At 46.5% G+C, this 25,004-nt stretch overlaps 1 protein-coding gene across 3 annotated transcripts in view; it reads left to right on the top strand.

Moving 5' to 3' along the window:
* LOC102927518 (myeloperoxidase-like) overlaps nucleotides 1–25,004 on the top strand; it is a 27,750-nt gene extending 2,746 nt beyond the window's left edge. Inside the window, exons 1-16 of one of the 3 annotated variants that reach the window (XM_076543091.1) lie at nucleotides 14,132–14,258; nucleotides 14,714–14,816; nucleotides 14,921–15,027; nucleotides 15,753–15,830; nucleotides 15,981–16,074; nucleotides 16,329–16,504; nucleotides 16,924–17,047; nucleotides 17,146–17,275; nucleotides 17,355–17,561; nucleotides 18,251–18,569; nucleotides 20,497–20,657; nucleotides 21,666–21,921; nucleotides 22,204–22,377; nucleotides 23,139–23,376; nucleotides 24,037–24,248; nucleotides 24,912–25,004. In XM_076543091.1, coding sequence (XP_076399206.1) covers nucleotides 15,755–15,830; nucleotides 15,981–16,074; nucleotides 16,329–16,504; nucleotides 16,924–17,047; nucleotides 17,146–17,275; nucleotides 17,355–17,561; nucleotides 18,251–18,569; nucleotides 20,497–20,657; nucleotides 21,666–21,921; nucleotides 22,204–22,377; nucleotides 23,139–23,376; nucleotides 24,037–24,241 — 2,160 coding nt within the window. In that variant the 5' untranslated portion in view covers nucleotides 14,132–14,258; nucleotides 14,714–14,816; nucleotides 14,921–15,027; nucleotides 15,753–15,754 and the 3' untranslated portion in view covers nucleotides 24,242–24,248; nucleotides 24,912–25,004. Of the gene's footprint in view, nucleotides 1–14,131; nucleotides 14,259–14,614; nucleotides 14,817–14,920; nucleotides 15,028–15,752; nucleotides 15,831–15,980; nucleotides 16,075–16,328; nucleotides 16,505–16,923; nucleotides 17,048–17,145; nucleotides 17,276–17,354; nucleotides 17,562–18,250; nucleotides 18,570–20,496; nucleotides 20,658–21,665; nucleotides 21,922–22,203; nucleotides 22,378–23,138; nucleotides 23,377–24,036; nucleotides 24,249–24,911 lie in introns of those variants that run through there. The other 2 variants (XM_076543092.1, XM_006998471.3) reach the window with 2 other exon arrangements.

The raw sequence follows: 25,004 nt of genomic DNA, 5'->3' as shown, positions 1-25,004 counted from the left end.
ATTTTCCCAAGAGTTCACAGTTTTTTTTAGCAGAGTCTGAAAAGAATTTGCAACCTGATATCAAGAATGGCCTGGATTTAATGTATTATTGTCATTAACTTTTTATGTGATACTTAGGTGTGGGGAAAACACTGCCAACAATCTATCCAACCTGTTTTTTGTATCTGTGGGTTTCCTGTGCATAGATCTAACCAATTACAGGTTGAAAATGTTCAAGGAAGAAAAATGTTATTACCTGTGCTGAACATAGGTAAATTTCTTGTCGTAATTCCATAAACAATACAGTAAAACAATTATTTCCATAGCATTTACATTGCATTGCGTATTCTTAGTGGTCTTGAGATGATTTAAAGCATCCAGGATTGTAAATCAGTATGCAGAGTGCTTGCCGAGCATGCAAGAAGCCATGGGTTTGATCTCCAGCACCACATAACCAACTGTGATTGTACAAATCTGTAACCCCATGACTTGGGAAGTAGAGGCTGAAGGATCGGGAGTTCAAGGTCATCCTTGGCTGTACAGCTGTTTTGCAGGCAGCTGAGCTGAGACCCTGTCTCAGACAAACAAAAACCTAAATAACAACAGATTTAAAAAAAAAGAAGTCCAAGTCTTGTCTGTGGTGGTACTGTGTTCCCCGAAATATTGTGCATGCTAATAAAATTATCTGGGGTCACAGAACAGAACAGCCACAATATTAAACATATAGGATAGGCAGTGGTAACACATGCCTTTAATCCTAGTATTCCAGAGGCAGAAATCCCTCTGGATCTCTGTGAGTTCAAGGCCACATTGGAAACAGCCAGGCATGGTGACTCACACCTTTAATCCCAAGAAGTGGGCCTTTAATCCCAGGGAGTGATGGCAGAAAGCAGAAAGATATATAAGGTGTAAAGACCAGAAACTAGAAGCATTTGGCTGGTTAAGCTTTCAGGCTTCTAGCAGCAGTTCAGCTGAGATCCATTCAGATATGAAGACACAGAAGCTTCCAGTCTGAGAAAACAGGATTACCTGAGGAACTGGCAAGGTGAGGAAGCTGTGGCTTGTTCTGGTTCTCTGATCTTCCAGCGTTGACCCCAATACCTGGCTCCAGGTTTGTTCTTATGAATAATACCTGCTAACAATTTGTGCTACACTTGTCTTCCAAGATCACAAAAACAGAACAAAACAACAACAGAACAAACTAGAAGGTACAAGGTACAATGGGTTGAGCCAAAGAGCCACATGCCGCCTATTCACTGCATAGACTATACCTGTCGTATGTCCAAGGACAAGGCCATTAAGAAGGTCAGCATTTAGAGCACAGAAGAGGCCACTGCTGTCATCTTCAAAGTAAGCATCTTTAATGCTTTGGTGCTTCACAAGCCCTCAGTGAAGCGGCATTACTGAGCCGTGCCATTTAATGCAAGGTGGCCAGGAGTCACTCTCATGAAGTCTAGAAGGTCCAAACAACCTCATGTTTTTTTAGGCCTGCTGGTGACACTATAGGACCTCCATTTAAAAAAAAAAAGGAAAAGGAAAAGGAAGCCTGGTGGTGGTGGCAGCGGCACACACTTTTAATCCCAGCATTTGGGAGGCAGAGGCAGGTGGATCTAAGTTCGAGGCCAGCCTGGTCTACAGAGTGAGTTCCAGGACAGCCAGGGCTACACAGAGAAACCCTGTCTCACAAATACAAAACAACAATGAAACGTATACAGGAGGGTGTGGGGGGTCATTTTGTGCAAGTGTTTCTGAACTAAAAGGTTTCTCCAAACCATGTGTCATTTTAGGAAAAACGCAATGAGTGTCAACTCTGAGCCATTCTGGTTTGGCACAGAAGTGGGAGGATTACCTGTGACGTTAGACAGAAGTTTGGCATGTGTGTTGTATAATCTCAAAAATAAACAGGTGACTTTGAAGAGAAAAAAAAAGAAAGACAGAAAGAAAGCAAACAGATGAGTGTGTCTGCCTGGGGTGAACTGGGGGTATAGGAGTCAAGAGAGAGAAATTATAAAGGTACTTTGGGGGAGGATGGATTTGTTATCTTGATTGTGGTGCTGGATTTCACCAGCGTGCACACGTGTCAAAATGTGTTAGTACTATCTACACACATTTTAAACACTGCAATTTAATGTACATCAATTGTACCTCAGTAAACTGGTTTTTTTAAGCTTCAAAAAATATGTTCTGGGGGCTGGAGAGATGGCTCAGTGGTTAAGAGCACCGACTGCTCTTCCAGAGGTCCTGAGTTCAATTCTCAGCAACCACATGGTGGCTCACAACCACTTGTAATGAGATCTGGTGCCTGCAGGGAAACGTGCAGGCAGAATACTATATACATAATAAATAAATAAATAAATAAATAAATAAATAAATGTTAAAAAAAAAAGTATGTTCTGAGTCAAATCTATGAGTCCATCCTCCTCTGGACTCCTGCCTCCTTTAATCTATGCCCACCTGAGCCCCAGTTATCAGATGAGCCATGTGAGAACAGGCCCAGAAAAGTCTCTCTTCTCCCTCGTCAGTTGTTACTTTATAGTTTACCTGACTCAGAAGATGTAATTCATGAAAGCAGAAAAAGAGTCACTGAGCTGCAGACTGCCTGTGCATTGGGCTTTAGTACAGATCCCTGTACTCACCTTGGCACTGTGGGAAAGCAGCATTTGGATACAACAATCTTATGAGGGATGATTGAAATGTATCATCTGTCTCATCAAAGGAATACATGTGTGTGGGTACATCAGAATCAAAAAGGCAAAAGACAAAGAGAATCCGAAAAGCAGAAAGAGAGAAGCGAATCCTTGTGCATGAGGGACCCTCGTGAAATCTGAGCTAAATTCTTATCAGAAAGTCTGGGGCTGGAGTGATATGCTCAACAGAGACATGGGAGTGGCAACAGGCTCACAAAAGATGCTAGACATCACTAATCAGTTGTGGGATATTTGTACACTCATTGAGACAAGGCTAAGCTAAAGGCCAAGCTTTCATAATTAATAAGAAGTTTCTGTGTCGTTATATGGTGCTGGCAGCGGAAAAGAAAGTCTACATATGGTGTCCAATGTGGGGGCTCGAATATCCAAACCTAGGACCTGAGAAAGCTAAGAAAAGGTCTGGACAGGGAGCTGGATGTAGGTTCCTAGTCCTGCAGTCTCCCAGACTGGCCAGTGCTCAACGGCATATAGAGATGTGTCTCCTGTCCCTTACCTCTGGGCTGGAGCCAGTCATCAGCACCATGCACCAGCGCCACGTGCTAAGTAGAGCCATACGGGGCTGATGTGGCAGCTTAAGATTTGTCTCACTCGGTCAGAGAATGCTGCAGGTGCTTTGTCAAACCAGGTCCAGACACAGAAAACCTCTAAAAAGGTACAGTATGTTTAAAATGTGCTTCGGTGCTGAAGAAAGAAAAGAAAATGGGTACAGACAGTCACAGAAAAAAAATAGTTTAAAAATAACAGTCTTTAACGAGAGAGCAAAGTAATACAAATAACAAGCCACATAAGTTGGGAAATACACAGGTCATCTGGATCCTGTATGGTGCTTTGTTGACTTTGAATTTTTAAATGCTAATGTATAAAAAAAAACAATAGCTGTTAAGAGACATTGGATTATGGAAACTAACTTCAAAATGGAAGTCAGAAAATGTGTTGTGTTGGGGGAGGGGTTATGCCTTTCTTTCCACAGGAAACAAAAAGTTGTTGTTCTCTTCAAAATTAATAAAGACCAGCCAGGCAGTGGTGGCACATGCCTTTAATCCCAGCACTTGGGAGGCAGAGCCAGGCAGATCTCTGTGAGTTCGAGGCCAGCCTGGTCTACAGAGCAAGATCCAGGACAGGCACCAAAATTACACAGAAAAACCCTGTCTTGAAAAGTCAATAATAATAATAATAATAACAACAACAACAACAACAACAACAACCAGATTTGATCAGGGGACACTTTCTGAGGATATTGGCTGCAGACATGAGGGAAAAATCCAAAAAAGCCTACAAGACAGAAGATGTATATGCTGATCTCTTTACATGGGAACATTTCTGAGATTGGATGGGACATGATAAATCCTGTTGGCTACAGGTAGTCTTCATGATTTATTACTATATGTCATCCTTTCATATGGATGGATAGAGATTTATATTACAGTTTGGTTATGCAGTCCAAGCAGATTTATAAAGTTGACAGATGCCTTTTCCCTGCTCAAACATAAAACAAAAAGTCATCTTTAGCTAACTTGTGTACACCACACATTCCATACTTGTGTTAATACAGATATATATGTTACCTTTAAAAGTTTGTGTTTTCAGTAAAAAGACCAGACACAGACACCAATAGAGACAAGTAGCCTAGGTGGTCCAGCCCCTCAGATCACCTCTGTTGCAGTTTCCTCAAAATTCTGTATCCAGAACAACTTCAAAGCTGCTAGCTGAGATGGTCCAGCCTCACAGACTTCAAGACTTCAGATAAGCTCTACACTTTCCCATCACATAGAGACTAAACAAGAAAATGATACAGCTAGCTCTCCCAGGACTTGACCATTTTCCCAAATTTCTCAGGGTCCCCTAAAGATGTCGTCACCCCCAGACGACAAGAAGTAATTTTAAGAATTTGACTCCCACATTCCCAAGAGGTGGGGTGGGTGGTTTTCGGTTGTTCAATGGGTTATGAATGTTTGTTATCGTTTAGGGGGGTTGGTTACAAATTGTTACTGGTCATGGACAGGGAGGACTGTTGGGGAATATTATTTTAAAATGTGTTGCATTTTTTCCTACTGCTTTTGTTAACAATTCAAAGATGTGTTTGATTAAATAAAATTAACTTTTGAACAGGAGGCTGAGTCAGTAAGTAGCTGACAGGAAGTGGCAGGGAGGAACCCTGAGGAGCAAAGGTTTTTAAGTGGGGGCTGAGAGAAGGACGCCGGGTTTTTTGGTAGACGCCAGCAAAGGGGGAAGGTTAGCTACTAACCATTCAGCCTCTCTGAGCAAACAGAATTCCACCTAAACCATCGGATTATGAGTTCTTTAGATTCAGATAAAGTTTCCCTTAGTATCTCTGAAAGAGCCGATGCCTGAAGGAATAGAATCCCCTCAGGCTGCGGCCCTTGTGGCCAAACTGCTGTTGGTAGCAGAGGAGCTGCGGTCTCTGACTAGGACAGCCGTTGCTTGAGGAGCAGCCACTGTAGAAAATAAAAAACATAACAACAGGGGAAAATAAGCAAGGGAGGTTAGGTTCAGGAATCTCTTTCTGAAAAGAAAAAAGGGGATATAAAAATGACAGGATAACTGCACAATGGGTGTTAACAGCTTAGATGCAAGATTGTAAAACATCATTAGTGAACTTCTGCCCAACTTCTGCCCTCTGGGCTTCTCTCATTGTGCTGTAAGCCTGTATTTAAGACCTCTTCCCTCCTTCAATAAACAGCATTCAGCATTAAATAAATAAAGAAAGAAAGAAAGAAAGAAAGAAATGCGACAGGATAAAAGGGTAGATTATTAAATCTACTTCAAACTAAAAGGCAGCATTAATCTCAAATATTTTACACTGGTATAGATTTTTTTATTGATACAAATTTAAGGTTATTTTATATATATGTTCTACTTTTGTTTAAAGTATTTTACCTACGTAGCTCATTTAACAATGTAATGTAAATTTCTAGTCCTTGAAAGTTATTAATACAAACTATTTAGGATAATTAAGAAATACAAGGTTAGTAGTTAGTCATCTAACAATCAAATTTGTGGCCATGTTAGGTATTTTTTCAAGGTCAAACACATATATTTTAGATAGACAAGTGGTCCTCAAACACTTCAGAGATCTACAGAATATGGCATTGGAGATGTTTTCATAAGCTAAGGCGTTTCATGACAGTAAGACACGTGTGCTCCTGGCAGCACCAATTTACTTAAAAAAAAAAAAGAAGATGAGCTTCAAAGAACCCCCATATGGAGTTTGCTTTTATTGTAGCAAAGTTAACCACTGGAGAAGAAACTGCTCTTGCCTTGACTATTTATAATATGCTGTCCAAATTGGACAACAGAACACAAAAGAAGGGGACTGCCAAACTTTGTCAAGACAAGGTAGGACAGTCCTTCAGAAATTTCCTGCTTCACAAAGGTCTGTCAGATATTCTAGGCCTGTAAGCCTAAGATGGATGCCCCAACATCACAGAGGAAACTTGGGTGACTATCCAGGCAGCCAGCTGTTTTTGTCATTTCTATAGCTTTGGCAGTTGCTTGCTCTGTACTTAACTGTTTACTCAGGTAATATTATATCCTTCTTGGGTCTTTGATGGGGTTGAAGGTGAGATAGTTATAGTTTTACAGTTTTCCTTTCTTACTAAATTCAGAAAAGAAACATACATAACAGATGTAAAGTTTATAAGATTCAGAAACATAAAAGTTTAAGTTGTTTATCTAAGAAGATCTTTTAAGGTCTAACAAAATATTTTTAGGATGGTAATACAAGTTATGATAGAAAATAGTTTAGGTATAAAACTTTGGGCTCTCAAGATAAGATAGAGATAATAGAGTAATTTCTCCAAATTTGACCAATACAAATGGACTAGACATGGTGAATGTAATTCTTACTTGGTAACTGTTCTTATTATACATAATTTTACTACATTAGAATTAAGACTTTTCCTTTTTATTTAAACAAAGAGGGGGAAATGTGGGATATCTGTACACTGTGTGAAAATGTATTGCTGTGATTAGTGTAATAAAAAAAATCCTGAACAGTCAATAGCTAATCAGAGGTTGGAGGGGGCTTCTGGGGACAGAGAGGACTCTGGGAAGAAGAAGGGTGGAGTCGCCATTCAGACGGAGAGGAAACAAGAGGTGCAAGATGAAAGAAAGGTGACTCCACATGATAGAATGTAGATTAATATAAATGAATTAATTTAAGTTATAAGAGCTAGTTGAGAGAAACCTTAGCTAAAGGCCAAGCTTTCATAATTAATAAGAAGTCTCTGTGTCATTATTTGGAGCTGGCAGCAGAAAAGAAAGTCTGTCTACACTAATCATGAGGAAATTAAATATTAAAAAGACAAGTGCTGGGACAGAGGATGACTCCACTGGTCACTAGGTTGAGCAGCTGTCTACGACAGGGAAGGACACACAGGGGCCACATGGACTCAGAGGAGGCCTGGCCAGCCGAGAGGCACGTTCTTCCCCTGCTCTCTGAGATCAGACTCCTGAGTGGGAATGAAGAAAGAAGGAAAATTCCTGTCCCAGGAAACAGAAACATCACTGAAAGAAAACTGGATGGGGATATCCTGTCCTGCTGTAGAACAGTGGGCCTCAGTCACTTTAACTTGAAACTGAGGCATGTAGAAAGCAGGACACCAGGGATGCTGGTGTGTGAGGGAAGCAGCGGACTGTGTGGGGCCTTTTGTCCTTGGGTCCCAGGGGGAGGATGCCCTTACTCATAATGCTGGAGGACCTCTGTCTGCATCTTTTAAGATTACAGATGTTAAGTCTCTCAAGAAGACCACCTGTCAAGGGCAATAGGAAGAATTGCCAACAACTGAAGAAAACCAGACTCACTATAGAGAATTCGACAGAGACATGGATTTCTCAGCCACTTTAAACTCAGGCTGCACCTCAATTATAATAGTAGTCACACTCACTGGGCAGCAGTGGCACACGTCTTTAATCCCAGCACTAGGGAGGCAGAGGCAGGTGGATCTCTGTGATTTCAAGGCCAGCCTGGTCTACAGAGTGAGATCCAGGACAGGCGTCAAAACTGCACAGAGAAACCCCGTCTCAAAAAACAAGAAACAAAAACCAAATCGTAGTCACACTCAACAACATGTAGGATAATTTAAATCTAAAAATCTAACACCTTTAATGCTCACACATAAACATAATTTGCTTTTTTCTCTCATTCTTTTCATTTATTTATTTATTCATTCATTCATCCATTTATTTATAGATTTTTGAGGCCTAGTCTCACTGTGTAGCACTGGTTGGCCTGGAACTCTCCATGTAGACCAGGCTGACCTCAAATTTATGAAGAGATGTGTGGTGGTAATCTAATTGTACTGAAATATTATTTTGATTGTATGTTAATAAATAAAGTTGTCCGGGGGTCAGAGCTATTAGAGCCATAGCAAGAGTGTGGCGGTGGTGGCACACGCCTTTAATCCCATAGATATCTGTGTGTTCAGGGATATAGCCAGCATTGGAGACATATGCCTTTAAGACCTAGGGGGCTGTACATTCAGACAGTGACGAGGCAGTCATGTGTTTGGGTTTACAACCAATGAGAAGGCAGAACAACATACTATAAAAAAAAGGACAGACAGGAAGTAGGTCTTTTTCGCGAAGCTGGGACAGCAGGAGGAAGGGTGAGATTTTAGCTCTGAGCTCTGACCTCTCAGCTTTCTCTTTTACATTGTTTCTGTGTTTCTTATTTAATAAGACGGTTGGTTAAATCGACAGAGATGCGTGCCTCAGCCTCCCAAGTGTTGGGGTTAAAGCTTACATGACTGCACCTGGAACCACTCATTTTCCACTTTAGATCATATGTAGCAGATTTGCAGTGTAAAGTCCTGTCATGTAGAGGCAACTTTGCTTAAGTTTCTTAGGTTGTAGACTTCAACTAATGTATAAGAAATTATTCTGCCAGGCGGTGGTGGTTCATGCCTTTAATCCCAGCACTCGGGAGGCAGAGGCAGGTGGATCTCTGTGAGTTCGAGGCCAGCCTGGTCTCAAAGCAAGTTCCAGGAAAGGTGCAAAGCTACACAGAGAAACCCTGTCTCAAAAAACAAAACAGAGAGAGTGACAGAGAGAGAAAGAGAGAGAGAGAGAGAGAGAGAGAGAGAGAGAGAGAGAGAGAGAAATAAAGAAATTATTCTGTAAATTCTGATTAATATCTCAGAAAACCTATGAATCATGATCATTAATAGGAGGCATTGTGTGACTATTTTAGAATTAGGCCATAACCAGCAGTCAAGACTATGCTAAGATTTGTGTCCCTTTTGCAATTTGTAAGTGTGTGCCTATATGAACCAATGTTTTTTTTTTTTGGCATTGTTTAAAGTGAATTCATTTCATTAAATGAGTTATGTAGATGCTTTAGAAAATACTAGAATGCCACTACATGCATATTAATGACCAAAATTTGGAAGATAGACAAGAGTAAATGCTGATGATAGCGGAACTCTCACAAGTACTGGTCAATGCTAAAGAAGACAGCCTCTTTGGAAAACTGGAAATTAAGTTGTTTTTTAAAAAAGACTTATTTTATTTTTAATATATGTATGTGTGTGAGGGGGCCAGAAGTGGGCATCAGGTCCTCTGCTCTGAAACTAGGAGTTACAGGTGCATGTGAGCCACACAGCATGGGTGCTGGGATCTGATCCCCAGTCCTCTAGAAGAGCAGTTCATGTCCTTACCCACTGAGCCACCTCTCTAGGTTCTGGAGATTTTATAGAAAGTAAGACACTTACATGCCATATGAACTAACTCCCCACTCTACCTACTCAAGAGAAATGGCAATGTCTGTGAATGTACATAGAAACTTGATTCATGAAAATAAAATGGAGAACCAGCTCTGATGCCCATCAATATGTAAATGCTTAAAGAAATCGTATTACATCTACGGAAGGAACACTAATCCATAATAAACAAAGGGCCAATGCACCAAACCGCATGGGTGGATCTAAATATTGTGAATTTCTAAAAGGAACGAAAGATTACATGCGCACAATGGTTTTTAATATAACATTCTTGCAAAAGAATACAGAGATGGGCAACGTGGGTCAGTGGTTCCTGGGATTGAGTTGAGTCGTAGGGATTGGCTATAAAGGGACAGTGTGAGGAGATTTGGAAATAATAGGACTGTTTTATACGGATCTGTGGTGATGGGACACAAATCATTGCATTTCTTACAACCTAAAGGAGTTACAAAAACAACTCCGAAAAGGATTTCTGTTACAACTGAGTGAATTTTTAGACCCTAATCACCTCCCCAGGGTCCCACCACAGGGAATAAATTCTATTGCATGTAAATTTTTGGCTATTAGCAGGCATTGAGAGGTACTTACAATAGAATGCCAACTATGACAGACGGTGCATGCTACAAATGAATCATAAACCCACCGAGAGGAGTAAGGAAAATAGGAACCGAGTGAGTAACTTTGGAAACAGTGTTTTGACAGAAAGCTGCAGACTAAACACAAAACAAATTGCCTGCCAACATTGAACTCTAGTTAATACATTTTTCTCAGCAGAGTTAGGTTAGCAATTTTGGAATTACTTTATATGCATAGCAGTGTTGAAAAACAAGTACATATGTAGTAGCTAATGACACTCATTTCTCAGTCCTCAAAAGAGATGTTCCAAACAAGGTAAGGAGGGGAGGCAAGAATGAACCCAGAGATGCTGGCTTAAATGGGGTTAGAAACAAAACTCGTGGCATTTTCTAAAGTTTATCTAAAGACAGGTCCAGAGCACAATATGGTTAAGTATAGCTATGTATATGTGAATGCATAAGTTGGCATACATGTGGGTACTTCCTAGCCCTGTCCAGAGAAAGCTCAGAAGCAGTCATTTGCCAGTAGACATGAGTACACTCTAGTGCCCAGACCTTGAGTTCCAGATCCATTCTCCATTTTCTAGGAATCAGGGCTCCTTGGAGAATTGATTTCACAGAATAAGCAGAATGGAACCTCTTGGACACCTTGGCCAGGTAACTGCTGTCAGACAAGCACGAGCCTGACGTGGATGCAGGTCTGTGTGGTTAGCAATCAGCAAGCTCGGCATTGGAAAAGCAGATCTGCAGAGACAGCAACAGCTCTGTTACAAGCATATTTTGGGGGAATGACTCCAGGAAAAAGTAGATGGGAGAGGTGCTAAACCCCTGTCTAAAGATTAATCTTGATTTTCAACTCGATTGGGTTGGGCAATGCCTTGATTAGCAAAGCCCCCGTTCATCATGTCTGTCAGTACGTGTTAAAAAATGATTAGATCATGAGGACTCTGACCTAATGAATGGTTTAATTCATCAATGGATTCAAATTATAAACAGGATATTGGGATATTGGGAGACAGGGCTTGGTTGGAGGAAGTAGGTCACTGAGGATGTGTCCTTGGGAACCACAGTGTGGTGCCCTGACCCCTTCCTGTTACTGCTCTAGTCTGTTCATTTGACACCATTATGTGAGGTGTTCTGCCACACATAGACACACACACACACACACACACACACACACACACACACACACAACTGGGAGAAAACTCTGAAACAATGAGGAAAACATTTCTCCAGGTGTTTTGGTCACAACTACCCAAGAGTAACTTGGGTAGTTGTGAATCAAGTCAACTTACCTAGAACCCAAGGGAGTGAGCACCTTTTCTAAACAGTGTAGCAACAGCACAAAGTGAGATCACAGACGCCACGAGTGGTGATCGACTAGGTTGGCACGGCCTGGAAGCTCAGCCTGAGCAGCAGTTTGCTCCTATAGCCAGGCAGATCTCAAACACTGTTTCCCAAGGAGCATGCTAAGCTTCTGGAAATGGATTGATTTTATCCTGAACAGTCCAGTCCCATCTATCCTGCAGTGTGTCCCAACAGATTAGCCCAGGTTTCCACAAACATGTCAAAACCTGGGCCACAGAGTGTTCTAAATAATAGGTCTTTGATGATGACAGTTCTTTCCAAGATTTGTCTTTTTTTTTTTTTTTAAAGAAAGACCCAGACTTCCATGATCCTATTTTTCTCCACACTTCTATGGAAATTACAAAACATCAGTCTCTTCTTCAAAATATAATAAGCTAACTTTCTCCTTCACTTGTTTCTTCCAACTCTAGAATCCTTCACGTCCATGCTCAGTACATTTCTATGGACTTGATCAAACCACCAGTGATCTCTTGAAAGTCTACATTCATATACAAGCAACATTTTTTTGTGTGTGTCCGTGTTTACTATTGTCTCAAAAGAATCATTTGTTGCCAGCTTCTGGAGTTGAAAATGAGTGGTGAAATGGATTGTCTTGTGTGACAATTCTTGGTAATCCTGAAGGGCTCTCCCAGGCTGGGCATGGCAAACATGATGCTGGCAGGCCCTCCCCTTTTTCCTGCCTTCTCCCTTGTAACCATAGACTACATCCCTAAAGCGAGCCACCAAGGCCTATTCCCTTATTTGGACACATTCTTCTGCCAGACTCATTCCTGAGTCCTACTACCAAGGTCCAGTTATCAAAGTATTGAAGCCCAGCAATCAAAAACCCCCCTGTGACAGGTCCTGCAGACCCAAAGCTGCAGATTTCCACAACACAGGGGACCAGCAGGATATCCAAGAGGAGTCCCAGTGAGGGCCCAGCACTGATAGTGCAGCAGAAACCAGAGATCTCGAAGTAAAGTAAAGTAAAGTAAAGTAAAGTAAAAGCAAGTAAAGATACATGGATAAAATGGGTTTAGTGTGTGACTCACTGTGTCACATTACATTATAGCTTCCATGACCAGATTGAGTTTTTTCCTTTTTCTCTTCAATTTTATTTGTAGGGGGAGGTTGCAAGAGCAGAGGGTGGATATGAAGGAACAGGGAAGTGAGTGGGATGGAGATGCATGATATAAAAGACACAAAAAAATGAATAAAAAGAAGGGGAAAATGGGGAAGGAATAAGCCCCCTTTGGCTCATCTAATTAACATGCCCAATCAAAACATACCACGGCATCCTAGCCCATTCTAACACAGACTCCCCTTTTCCTCCTCTTAACAAAATCACACCTGCAAGGTCATTTGCTGCTGTTTTTCTGCCTGAGTCAGAAATCAGCCCCTTAACTTTTCTTCCTCACTTAATAAAGGATCTCTCTGCGAAAATAGGTGTTTGGATGTGGTTTGTGCCTAATCCAGGGTTCAGAGGAAGCACCTAGCTCTGTGAGGGTCCCTTCAAATCCTGTCTGCCATCATAAAATGTGGTAGTGCCAAGTTTGCCTCAGCACATATTGGTTGATTGATGGACTTGGGCTAGGTAGTAGTCTAAACAGTCTCCATTTACCTGGGATTACCTTCATTTGATCTCACCAACGAGGAGGTAAAGCATTCTACAACACATGGTGGGCAGTTCCATAAGGTTCAAGGAAGCAAGGGTGGATAAAGAACTGTAGGAGGTTGCCAGGTAGTGGTGGCGCACACCTTTGATTCCAGCACTCGGGAGGCAGAGGCAGGTGGATCTCTGAGTTCGAGGCCAGTCTAGGCTACAGAGTGAGTTCTAGGAAAGGCTTCAAAGCTACGCAGAGAAACCCTGTCTCAAAAAAACAAAACAAAAAAAGAACTGTAGGAGAAAGAGTCTAAGAAGTTTGCAAATGAAAACTGGGAAATGGAGATGATGTAATTTAAGCAATAAGCCAACTGAAGATCAGTGAGGGAGAAAGCCATGTAGATAAGCAGCAGGCAGTGGAAACAATCAGAGCAAGGTAGGGGGGTCAGGCATGGGTGCACATTATCTTACTTCTCAATTGCTTTATAACTGTCTGTGAATTCTTACTGTCCATGTTGTTCAACTAAGTCTGGCTTAAGGGGTCCCCTCCGTGAAGCTGATGAGATCCAGTCACTGCAATGGTCCTTTTCACTTCCTAGGCTCAAGACAAAAACCTCATGCTCTGGATAGGAGACCCCATCTATGGTGATCACGACTAAGATGGTCACGATCAAAGCTCAAGACTGAGTGTGCTGCTCTCTATGTCCTTCTCTTGGGGACCCCAGACAACGAAGCCCTTAGACCCTAGTTGCAGGTAACCAGTGCCAGCCTGGCACAGGTACCACTCCATTTCAAGAATGCATCATGGGAATCGAAATACCCTGTCTCTTGGTCCTGCATCTCTAAGTTAACCAGCAATGATCGCTCTGTCTCCCCAGATTCCAGGAACCTGCAAGTCCTGTACTCATCAATTCCTCAACACCCACCCCCATTCCCAATCTGGTTCCAGACCTTCTGTGGAGTTCCCTAGTATTTGCTATTGATGGTTGATTAGTTTTTATTTGCTTCTTTAAACAGTAATCACAACATAAGAGCGCATGACTCTCTCAGGATAAATCCAATTGTGTAGACACAAAGCTTCTATTGTTCTCTTGAGGAAGAGTAGAAGGGAAAGTACTTCTGGTTTTGAGGGGGGGAGGGGCTAAACCCGAAGGGCTGGGATATTTGGGAAAGTCCATCAGGGAGAAGGGAGAGCAGAGAGATGTGTGCATTGGATGGGGTGCTCTCTCCCATCATGACTGTAGTCTGGAGATGTGGCAGTTCCAGGGGTGCCCTCCAAAGACCTTCCCTGGGACAGGGAACTGAGGTATGACTGCTGGGACAATGCTTGTTTGGATCCTCCTTCCAGGGAGTCATCTTCTTCTGGTCTTCCAGGCTCTCCGAGGCCTATGAGCATCTAACACACACAGAGCCTGGCTGGGTGAGGGAGAAACAGCGCAGAGATAAGGGAGGCTGCTGGCCTTGCAGTGGCCCCAAACGTGCCCAGTTAAAAGGTCGGAATCACTGGGAAGTCATGAGCACAGCCCTGTGCACACTGGGCCCACAGCGCATGCCCTGAGGCATAGGCTTAGGGAGGACTCTGCTTGAGAATTTGCCCTTTGCCTGGGTAGAGAGCTGCTGTAATCTGCTTTCTTTCTCAGGGGTATTCTTTGTTTCTTGCAGCCTACAGAAAGGCAGGACCAGCCTCCTAGCTGGTGGGAACCCCCAGTGCTCTCGGTTTTGAGGTCTGAAATCTCTGTGTGACTGCCCTGTGTTGCCTAGGTGACCAACACTCTCCTGCTTCATGACCTTCGCAGCTGCCTGGGCCCTTAAGTACAAAATTTACTTTCTGGGGTGATGAAAACAGTCACTTCTACACTGCCTGGTAAGGAAACCACTAGGCCATGAGACTACTGAGCTCTTAACATGTGGTTACTACAGAAACATTTGATTTAGTTTAAAATCATTTATTGATTCATTTATTTCAAGACAGGATCTCACTACATCATATGGCTCTGAACTCACTCTGTAGACCATTCTGGTGTTGAACTCACAGAGATCCACCTGCCTCTGCCTCCTTAGTGCTGAGATTAAAGGTCAGTGCCATCGGTCCTAGCAATCTATGTGTTTCTTTTTTCTTTTCTTTTTTTTTTTTTAAATGTGTAGTCCAGGCTGGCCTCGAACTCAGATCCACCTGCCTCTGCCTCTTCAGCATATCCTACCGGCCTGGGCCACCAGAGCCGGCAATCTATGTGTTTCTTAAAGAGCACATCAGCTCTAATTGTGCACGGTTTCCCGTGCTCAATACTGCGAGACTTCCTGGTCTGCCCAGAGGGACTGTGAGTAAGATCATGCAAAGGCTGTAAAGCTCCTTCAGAAAAACAGCTCACAGAAAACAATCGCTATTTACCACAATGATTTCTTCAAAGCCTGAGTACATCTAAAAACAATTGCTTCGATCTGAGGTTTATACCAGATAACGAAGACCCTCCTAAATTCCCGCCACACATCCCTAACCCCAGTGGGGGAGGAGAGTCTAGTTTTGGGACACATCTTTTTACTTTGCCCCGCCCCCAGCTTTGAGGACATAAAAGTCCAGTTTTAGTGAGAGGTAGTGACAGTGTGTCAGGTGAGCTGTGGAGTTGGGTTGTAGACCCCTTCCTCACAGAGGCCTTCCTCATTGATGGGACCCACTGGGGCAGGGCTGGGTATGGAGAGGGAGGAGGGGCCTTGGGAGGCAAAGGATGGTGAGCCATTTCTCAATGCTCTTCTCTCTGTACTCACATGCTCTGGGCACTTCCTGGGCTGGGGTCTTTTGCAGAAATGAAGCTATTCTTGGCCTTGGCAGGCCTCCTGGCCCCTCTGGCCATACCTCAGACCTCCAATGGTGCCACTCCAGGTACTAGAGCCAAAAGGAGGGAAGGGTGGGTGAGTGGGGGGGGGGTCTCAGCCCAGCAGCTCCCTCTCCCCTGAGCAGGCCTCCTGTGTTCTGGAGCCTGATGAAGGGCTTGGGGACCACTCCTGACCTTGTGGTTTGTGCTCTGGGCAGCTATGCTGGGGGGCGTGGAGGATTCCGTGATCCTGACCTGCATGGAGGAGGCCAAGCAGCTGGTGGACAAGGCCTACAAAGAGCGGAGAGAAAGGTAAGAATTCCAGGCACTGGGCAGCCCTGGGCAAACCTGCTGCAAAGCTTTTGGAGAAGGGACACACAGCGGGGACTTTGTGGAAAGGATGGGGACGGTTGCACAGGTGGAGCTGCACCTGTCGATCTGTACTTGAGTTTCCCGCTGTGGGGACATCTCCAAAGCCACCCCTTCAATACGCAGTCCTGGCCCACCACAGGCTGGGCTCTGCTGAGTGTCTCTGGCCCTTCCCTGACCGTCCCCTGTCTAAGCAGCATCAAAGAGAACCTTCGACGCGGCACTGCTAGCCCCATGGAACTCATCTCCTACTTCAAGCAGCTGGTGGCAGCAACCAGAACAGCTGTGAGGGCTGCAGACTATCTCCACGTGTCCCTAGACCTGCTGAAGAGGAAGTTGCAGCCCCAGTGGCCAGGGCCTTTCAATATCACTGGTACTGCAACGGCTCCCCTTTACACACCACCCCTTCACCCTCTGGAAACCTCTACCTAGCATGAGCCTTTCTCTACCATGAGTTTCTCAACCTGTGGGTCACGACCCCTTTGAGGATCTAATGACCCCTTTCACAGGGGTCAAGTTGCAAATTTACAGTTAGGCAGTAGCAACGAAAATAGTTTTGTGGTTGAGGGGCCACCACAACGTGAGGAACTGTATTAAGGGGTCGCAGCCGCATTAGGAACCCTGAGAATCCTCGCTCCAAGGAGTCTCAGAGGTAACCCAGAACTCCTCTACTTCCCAGCTGGCGAACCCACGCCACCCTCACCCTCTTTGGGCTCCTCAGCCCCAGGTTGTCTAGCACAGGAAACGAGGTGGGAGAGGGCTCGGGTCTAAGGTCCGGGGTCACTCTTGCAGATGTGCTGACACCCGCTCAGCTGAATCTGATGTCCAAGTCGAGCGGCTGCGCCTATCAGGACGTGGGGGTGAGGTGCCCTGAGCAGGACAAGTATCGCACCATCACGGGACTCTGCAACAACAGGTGCGGGCCCAGGGCAGGAGTTCACGGATGTGTGACGTAGTGGGTCTAGGCCCCGCCTGTGGCGACCCCTTGGGCCAGCGCTCTGTGCTTCCCTGCAGGCGCAGCCCCACGCTGGGGGCCTCCAACCGCGCCTTTGCACGCTGGCTGCCCGCAGAGTACGAAGATGGTGTCTCCTTGCCCTTCGGCTGGACGCCCAGGGTCAAGCGCGATGGCTTCCCGGTGCCCTTGGTGAGCGTCCAGTAGAGGGAGAAGAGCCTAGCCCGATGGGCAGGGTCCAGGCACCCACTGATGCCTGCTGTCGCTGCAGGCTCGAAAGGTGTCCAACGCCATCGTGCGCTTCCCCAACGATCAGCTGACCCGAGACCAGGAGCGCTCGCTCATGTTCATACAGTTTGGACAGTTTGTGGAACACGACGTAACTTTGACTCTGGAGTCATTTACCCAGTCCTCCTTCTTCACTGGCATCAACTGTGAGACCAGCTGCCTGCAGCAGCCACCCTGCTTCCCGCTCAAGGTGCTTCTTTCCTGCACCCAACATGGATGCGTCACATTAGTGGCCATGTTCCTTCTGTGCCCTAGTTCCTTCCTAGCCCGTTTGCTGGGCCTGACGCTGGGGTCCAGAGTCAATACTCGTCTCCCTTCGCAGAGCCAGCTGTCAATCAGTGTCAATCTCCCAGCCTAGTATGAGCCCTGGGTGGTGGGGTGACTGGCTCTTTGTGGGGCTGGGAGAATCCTGGGATGAGGACCTGATCTGTCTCCTTCACACTCCCAGTGTTCCCTGCCTCTCTGGGGGGCTTTTCCCTAACCCTGCTTCACATTGTGTGCTCATGTGCATGCGTGAGGGAAGTGGGCAGAATGGAAGCAGAGATTGAGAGGGAAATAAAGGGACAGGAGACTGACAGGGACATGGTGACAGCCAGGGGACAGAGAGGAAAAGGCAGAAACCAGAAAGAAGAGGATTAAGAGGCACAGTGAAGAGGGGTCAGAGGACTGGCCTTGCCTAACCCCATGGGGGTCTCTGCATTCCAGTTCATGTATTCATGTCACCCCTACACCTCACTATCTCTGCTGGAGGAGCCCCATTAATGCTATAGGTCCTTGAGAGGCCTCCCTGCAGGTTGGAGGGGTCAGAGTTCTCTTGGCAGGAAGTAGCAACTCACGCCCTACCCGCAAAAGCCAGGCTAGCCTCTCTCTGTGCCGCAGATCCCACCTAATGACCCTCGAATCAAGAACCAAGAGGATTGCATTCCCTTCTTCCGCTCCTGCCCAGCATGCACCGGGAGTAACATCACCATTCGCAACCAGATCAATGCTGTTACTTCCTTCGTGGATGCCAGCGCAGTATATGGCAGCGAGGACCCCCTGGCCAGGAGGCTGCGCAACCTCACCAACCAGATGGGGCTGCTGGCTGTCAATACCCGCTTCCAAGACAATGGCAGGGCCCTGATGCCCTTTGACAACCTGCACGACGACCCCTGCCTCCTCACCAACCTCTCTGCTCAAATTCCTTGTTTCCTGGCAGGTCAGCCTGGGGCCTGGACTGGAGTGGCATGGAGGTGTTCCTTGTGGGAGCCTGTATGTGAGCAGCCTGTGGGTTTGTGATGAGAGGCGCAGGTCTCACCAACTCCTTATCAGTCTAGTTGCCTTGGTAACAAGTTGGATAGAGACAGAAAGGAAAATAACAACCACAGAAACACTACACACACACACACACACACACACACACACACACACACACACACACACACACACACACAAGCCTCCACCCCAACAGCCTAAGATGAAGACACAGGCTGCAAGGAGCCTCTGTCATCTCTTTCTCTGCTTCTTCCCTCCTTTGGACAATGGAAAAGGAAAGAGCTGTCGTCCCTTGTGGACAGAGAACTAAAAAGACAAAGAGGAATGTGGTGCCCTCGCCCTGTAGAACTATGCTGTCCAAGCTGGAGCCAGTAGCCTCCAGCGGTTATTTTCATTTAAATTATTTTTAACAGGGGGCGGTGGCACATACCTTTAATCCCAGCACTTACTCAGGAGGCAGAGACAGGAGGATATTTGTGAGTTCAAGGCCAGTCTGGTCTACAGAGTGAGTTCCAGGACAGTCAAAGCTACATATAGTGAGACCCTGTCTTGAAATAAATAAATAAATGATTTTAAACGTAATCAAAAGTTCCTGAGGTAGCCACATGTTAAGGGCTCGGTAGTCCCATGGGCCAGTGGCTCCCCTACTGGGCAGTGGAGAAGTGACTGGTTCATCACCCCAGAAAGTTCTAGTGGATAGAGTCACAGAATATCACCTCTTGGTCATTTTGGTTTCTTAGGAAGATAGAAAAGGGGTTTCAAATAGAGAGACCAGGAAGTTTGGGGATAGGATTGGGGCAGGGGTTGGGATCACACCCAGAAATCCAACCCTCTCCTCAGTGATTTTAGACTCGGTTGTATAGCTAGCCTTAGCTGGTCTGGTACTTGCTTTGTAGCCCAGGCTGGCTTCAGAAGTTCCTCAATCTTCCTGTCTTTCCTCCAAGTGGTGGGATGTCACACATGGGCCACCACCAAGCCCAGATCAGTAGGTGTTGATGTAACACAATGGAAGCAGAGGTCTCTTCTTGTCCCTCACCCTCCCTTCTAAGGGCTCCTGATGGGCTCTGGCAGGATGGCCAAGGCTGGTGCAAAGGTGGATTTCCTAGGGGAGGGAGGGCCCCCTCTCTTCTGGGCTAGCCATGACCTCTGTTGTTTACGGGATGGAGAAGCTGTTCTCGGGATGCCTTTTCCTCTTAGAATTTCCTTTCTAGAGCTGGCAAGGGCTGGAGCCAGTCAGTGTCTTGCAGCAAATGCCCTGAACCTCACCCTCTGGGCCTCCCTGTTGAAGGTTTCGGGAAGGCTTGAGAAGTCAGGGACTTAGTTTCCTTGAACAGTCTCAGGTGTGGACGCCACACGGTCTGTTCCCTTCCCCCACCACAACAGGCCAGACAGCAGGCTTCCAGTAAGCCTGCTACCGACAATTATGTTCAAATAGTGGGGGCTTTCTGGGGTCCTGTCTTGAGAAGGATTCTGAGGTTGCACTCAATTTTGCAGAAAACATGCAGCTGCTTTTTGGCTTTCACCAAAGAGAATAAGCTGAGTATTCCTTCTCAGGAGTGTTCATGTATTGTGGTGTGTGTGTGTGTGTGTGTGTGTGTGTGTGTGTGTGTGTGTGTGTGATGTATGGCAAAGGGTAAAATGCAGAAAGGCACAACCTTGTGCTTAAGGAGATCCTTAAGTAAGGCTGATGGCCATGGGACAGGGCTGCAGGAAGGACCACAGTGTTCCTAAGCTCTTCTATCAGCCTGGCGCTGACCTATGAGTCTGCTGTGTGCAGGTGGGTGGAGAGCAGGCACATGAGAGTCCCCGAAGGCCTTTACTGGGCAGGGGATGGAAGGACACAGATGTGACAAAGACTTTGCTTCTTTAAGGGGACATGCGCTCCAGTGAGATGCCTGAGCTGACCTCTGTGCACACCCTCTTCGTTCGAGAGCATAACCGCCTGGCCACACAGCTCAGGCGCCTGAATCCTCACTGGAGTGGGGAAAGGCTCTTCCAGGAGGCCCGGAAGATTGTCGGGGCCATGGTCCAGGTAGGCTGTCCTACAGCATCCTGGCCATGTGTTCTTGGGCCAGTCACTATCCCTCCTCAACACGGGCTTCTTTACCCATAATGCTATAAGGTTCAAGAGCCAAATGGAAACACTGGCAGATGAGACCTGCCTGACCAGTGCGCTTCCCTTCCCTGTCTTCCCAGGACTTCCTTCCTGAGGGCCCAGGGATGCTGCTGGCTGCTCTTTCAGGCAGCATTTCTGTATTTGTTGCTAGGGAGGGACTTGAACCAATGTAGCACTGTTATTATTGGTTCTTTTACCCACTGGTCATCATCTTGAGTCCCCCACCCTCCGGGGAGGGACACTGTTCGTCTGTTTTCTAACATTTGATGTTCCAGTGACTCCCATTCTCCCAAGAATGTAAATAATCATCTACATTGTGAGCATGGGTGCACAGAAGCATGCACTCATGCTTACACGCGCACGCACACCTTCACTAGATTTCAGACAGCGAGGTGAAGGTGTTGAACGTAGGGTTTGATTTACACTCACACTCACAAGTGGGATTCATTTCAGCCTCAGAGGCAATTCTAGCCTTGGATTAAGTGTGAGATGGTCCCACAAATTCCCTTTCACTGGGGGGCATCTCCAGGGAAAGCAGAGCAGACCTCAGCCCTGCTACAACCCTGTAGCAAGCCCTACTGTATGCAGGCTAATGCTGGGCACTGTGAAGAGTCTCAGGAATTTCAGAAATGAGACACTACTAACTAAAGACATGAGAGATATTACCCTGACTATCAAGGCACTTTGTTTAGTCTTGTGAGAGACAGGGATATATTTATTCCTTGTTTACAGTTGTGGTTCAGAGAGGTCAATAGATGGCCTAAGGTTGCAAAGCCAGGGACCGTAGAGCTCTGTTTATGTCCTTCAGCACCACTCTGTTAGGTTCAGATCAAGGGCTCTGCTCCTAGCCAGGTGGGGGTGATCCCCGAAGCCAGAGACGCAGGGAGGAGTGAATAGACATCTCTTGAAGTCACTTTGTTTTAGATCATCACATACCGGGACTACCTGCCCTTGGTGTTAGGGCCAGCAGCCATGAGGAAGTACCTACCCAGGTACCGATGCTACAATGACTCAGTGGACCCTCGCATCGCCAACGTCTTCACCAACGCTTTCCGCTATGGCCACACCCTCATCCAGCCCTTCATGTTTCGCCTGGACAATCGGTACCGGCCCACAGGGCCCAACCCCGGGGTCCCACTCAGCAGGGTCTTTTTTGCCACTTGGAGAGTTGTGCTGGAAGGTACGTGGAGGCTGAGAGAGGGGTGGTGTGAGTTCTGCTGTGGGGAGCCAGGCTGGGGAGAGATCTTTTTCTGTTCCTTCTTCGGGGAACAGCCTGGCTTTGCAGTTTCACTGACCCAGGAGGCAAGGCCTGGGGTCATCACAACCTTGGGAACCCTAGGGTCAGAAAGTCACCTTGGCCCCAAGTACTACATGTGCCTAGACCTCTTCTCTGATCCTTAGAGTGTACCTGACATCTGGTAGCAAGCTAATCCTTCCTTTTACCTTGCTCTCTTGTGCCCAGGTGGCATTGACCCCATTCTCCGAGGCCTCATGGCCACCCCTGCCAAAGTGAATCACCAGAACAAGATCGTGGTGGATGAGATCTGGGAGCGACTCTTTGAGCAGGTGATGCATGAGCAAAGCATGGACCTGGCTGCTTTGAAAATACAGCACAGCAGGGATCATGGTCTCCCAGGTGAGGAGCCAGCCCCAGCCCTGGACCACCTCCCAGGGAGTTCATAGCTTCCCTTCCTACACAGAGCCCTTTCTCCAGCTCTGAGGAAGCACCCCAGGGCAGGCCCTGTCCTTTCCAGGCCCCCTCAGCCAAATTTCAGCCTCTCTTGGCTTCTTCACAACCCGGACTCTTGTATCCTGCATTAGCAGCTGAAAACAGTACCATTCTGTGATCTGGACATCTGTCTCCATTATCAGTTCCTTCTGACCCATTCATGGACTCGAGGGCAGGAGGGCACCACTGCCTTCTTACTGATCAGGAAACTGGGGTTTAGAGGGGTTCGGAGCTTAGCTGGGTGCTGTAGCGAGGTCAATGAGTGATCTGGAACTTGGACCCCAGCGGACCATCCTAACCCAGAAGCCCATGCCTGTGTTGAGGAAGCAGTGGCCACACCTCTGAGACACACTTTCACTCTCTGGGTCAGAGAGAGACGCTTCAGGATGATCGAAGGGACAAGACGCTGTTCCCATGCTTGAGTCTGGCAGGATTTGTGGCATGATAGGGCTTGCCTCAGAGTGAGAGAGAAAGGAAAGACAGTGAGAGGTCTGGAGAGGCCCAGCTGTCCACTTTGGCCTGAGCCAGTCATTCAGGGCTCCGTTCTGCTTATTGCCCCCGAAGTGGGCTTTTGAACGTCTCTATAGATCTCCCTGCTGTTCCCGGTCCTCTCTCTACCTGCAGGACAGGGGCCCATTCACAGCCACCTGTCCTCTGACCCAATGCAGGATACAACGCCTGGAGGCGCTTCTGTGGGCTCCCACAGCCCCGCACAGTGGGCGAGCTTGGCACGGTGCTAAAGAACCTGGACTTGGCACAGAAGCTGATGGCACAGTACGGCACCCCCAACAACATTGACATCTGGATGGGTGGTGTGTCCGAGCCCCTGGAGCCCAATGGCCGAGTCGGTCAGCTCCTTGCCTGCCTCATTGGCACTCAGTTTAGGAAGCTACGTGATGGCGATCGGTAAGGAAGCCGTGGGATGGCAGGGCGGCACACACGTGTGGGTCTAGGAGGGGTGTAAAGGCTACAGCGCTTGTGTCCAGCTCAGAGGACAACTTACAGGAGTTGGTTCCACCATGTGGGGTCCAGCGATGGTTCTCAGGTTGTCAGCCTTGGGGGCAAGTGCCTTTACCCATTGAATCATCGTGCTGGTCCAAAAACGCCATTCTTACTATTTCCTCTGCGTTCCTCAGTGTCCCTGTGGAGCTGTCAGTCACCATGGAGAGTCACAATTTAGTCCCAGCGTCTCCCTTTCATGTCATTTCGTCATGGTCCTGACCATCTCCATGTCTAGTTCTTATCTAGCTTGCATGACACGTCTGGGAATATTATAAAGAGGTGTCCCAGTCAAGGAGAGCAAATCACAAATGCCGGCCAGGTTGCCTTCTGCCCTTTGGCTGCAGGCATGGAACAGGGTCCCCGAGACTGCTGGGCGGGAGCAAGGGACATACCCAAGTAGCCATACCCCGTCTTCTGTGCTGAGTGGGCACTGCCCAGGGCCTGGAGCTCTCTGTGCTGTAGGGCAGAATCTTCCGTGGCCCTCTCACACTTGGGATGTCCTCCCAGCCCAGGATGTTCTCATCGGGACATCTCAACCATGATGTCCATGATGCTCCCATGCAGGTTTTGGTGGGAGAACCCAGGTGTGTTCAGTGCACAGCAGAGACAAGCCCTGGCCAGCATCTCCTTGCCCCGCATCATCTGTGACAACACCGGCATCACCACTGTGTCCAAGAACAACATCTTCATGTCCAACTCATACCCACGAGATTTTGTCAACTGTACCTCCATCCCTAGGCTGAACCTGGCTCCCTGGAGGGAGGCTTAGAGCCTGGGTAAGGGCACTAAAGGGTGTCCCTGGTGGGTTAGTGGGAACCACAGGGAAGTCTTCCCTTCGTGAACCCATCCTTGTTTTAGATGCCAGCTGAAAAATAATTACTGGATATTAGTTGTGTGTGCACATGTATGTTTTCATATATTCTTATACATGTCTGTATGTGCAACATGTGTAAGTTAGCATTTCACATGTGTATTTGTTTGTGAGCATGGGCTATGTTTGGTGTGCCCATGTGTAAATCAATTACATGATTCTGAGCTTACTGCTTATGAGAATGTTAAGAACATGGGAGGCAGCCAGCAGACTGTGGCAAGTCTTAATTTTGTAGCATAGTACTGTAATTTGGGCAAACGACTGTAAATGTTAATTCTCCTTCTTACCAATAAAAGCAGTCATCACTTGTTAGAGGGCTTGTTGCATCCTCCAGATCTCTGCTCACTGAGCACCTACTATGTGCCAGGCACATGCTAGGCATGGAAAATAGAGACAAAAAGACAAATGCCAAGTCCTCGATCATATTCTGGTTGGCAGAAACAAGGCTGTGGCCTCTGGAGGGGTACAGTTAACAGCTGGCCTGTGTGCTTGTATTATGGGCCTAGGCTAGCCCAGCTCAGCCCATGGTTTCTCCTTCTTCCTTACCCTGTTCTCTTGCTATTCACAGGAGTCTGTCTGGAGAAGAACTGAGGCCATTGGCTTTTCTGTATCATTTGTTTGTAAACCTGAAGTATACACTAATAAAACACCCTGGGTGAGA

Source organism: Peromyscus maniculatus, chromosome 8, assembly GCF_049852395.1.
Source record: "Peromyscus maniculatus bairdii isolate BWxNUB_F1_BW_parent chromosome 8, HU_Pman_BW_mat_3.1, whole genome shotgun sequence".
Taxonomy (NCBI): domain Eukaryota; kingdom Metazoa; phylum Chordata; class Mammalia; order Rodentia; family Cricetidae; genus Peromyscus; species Peromyscus maniculatus.
The sequence above is the reverse complement of the archived record's forward strand: the minus strand, read 5'-3'. Positions and strand labels throughout refer to the sequence as shown.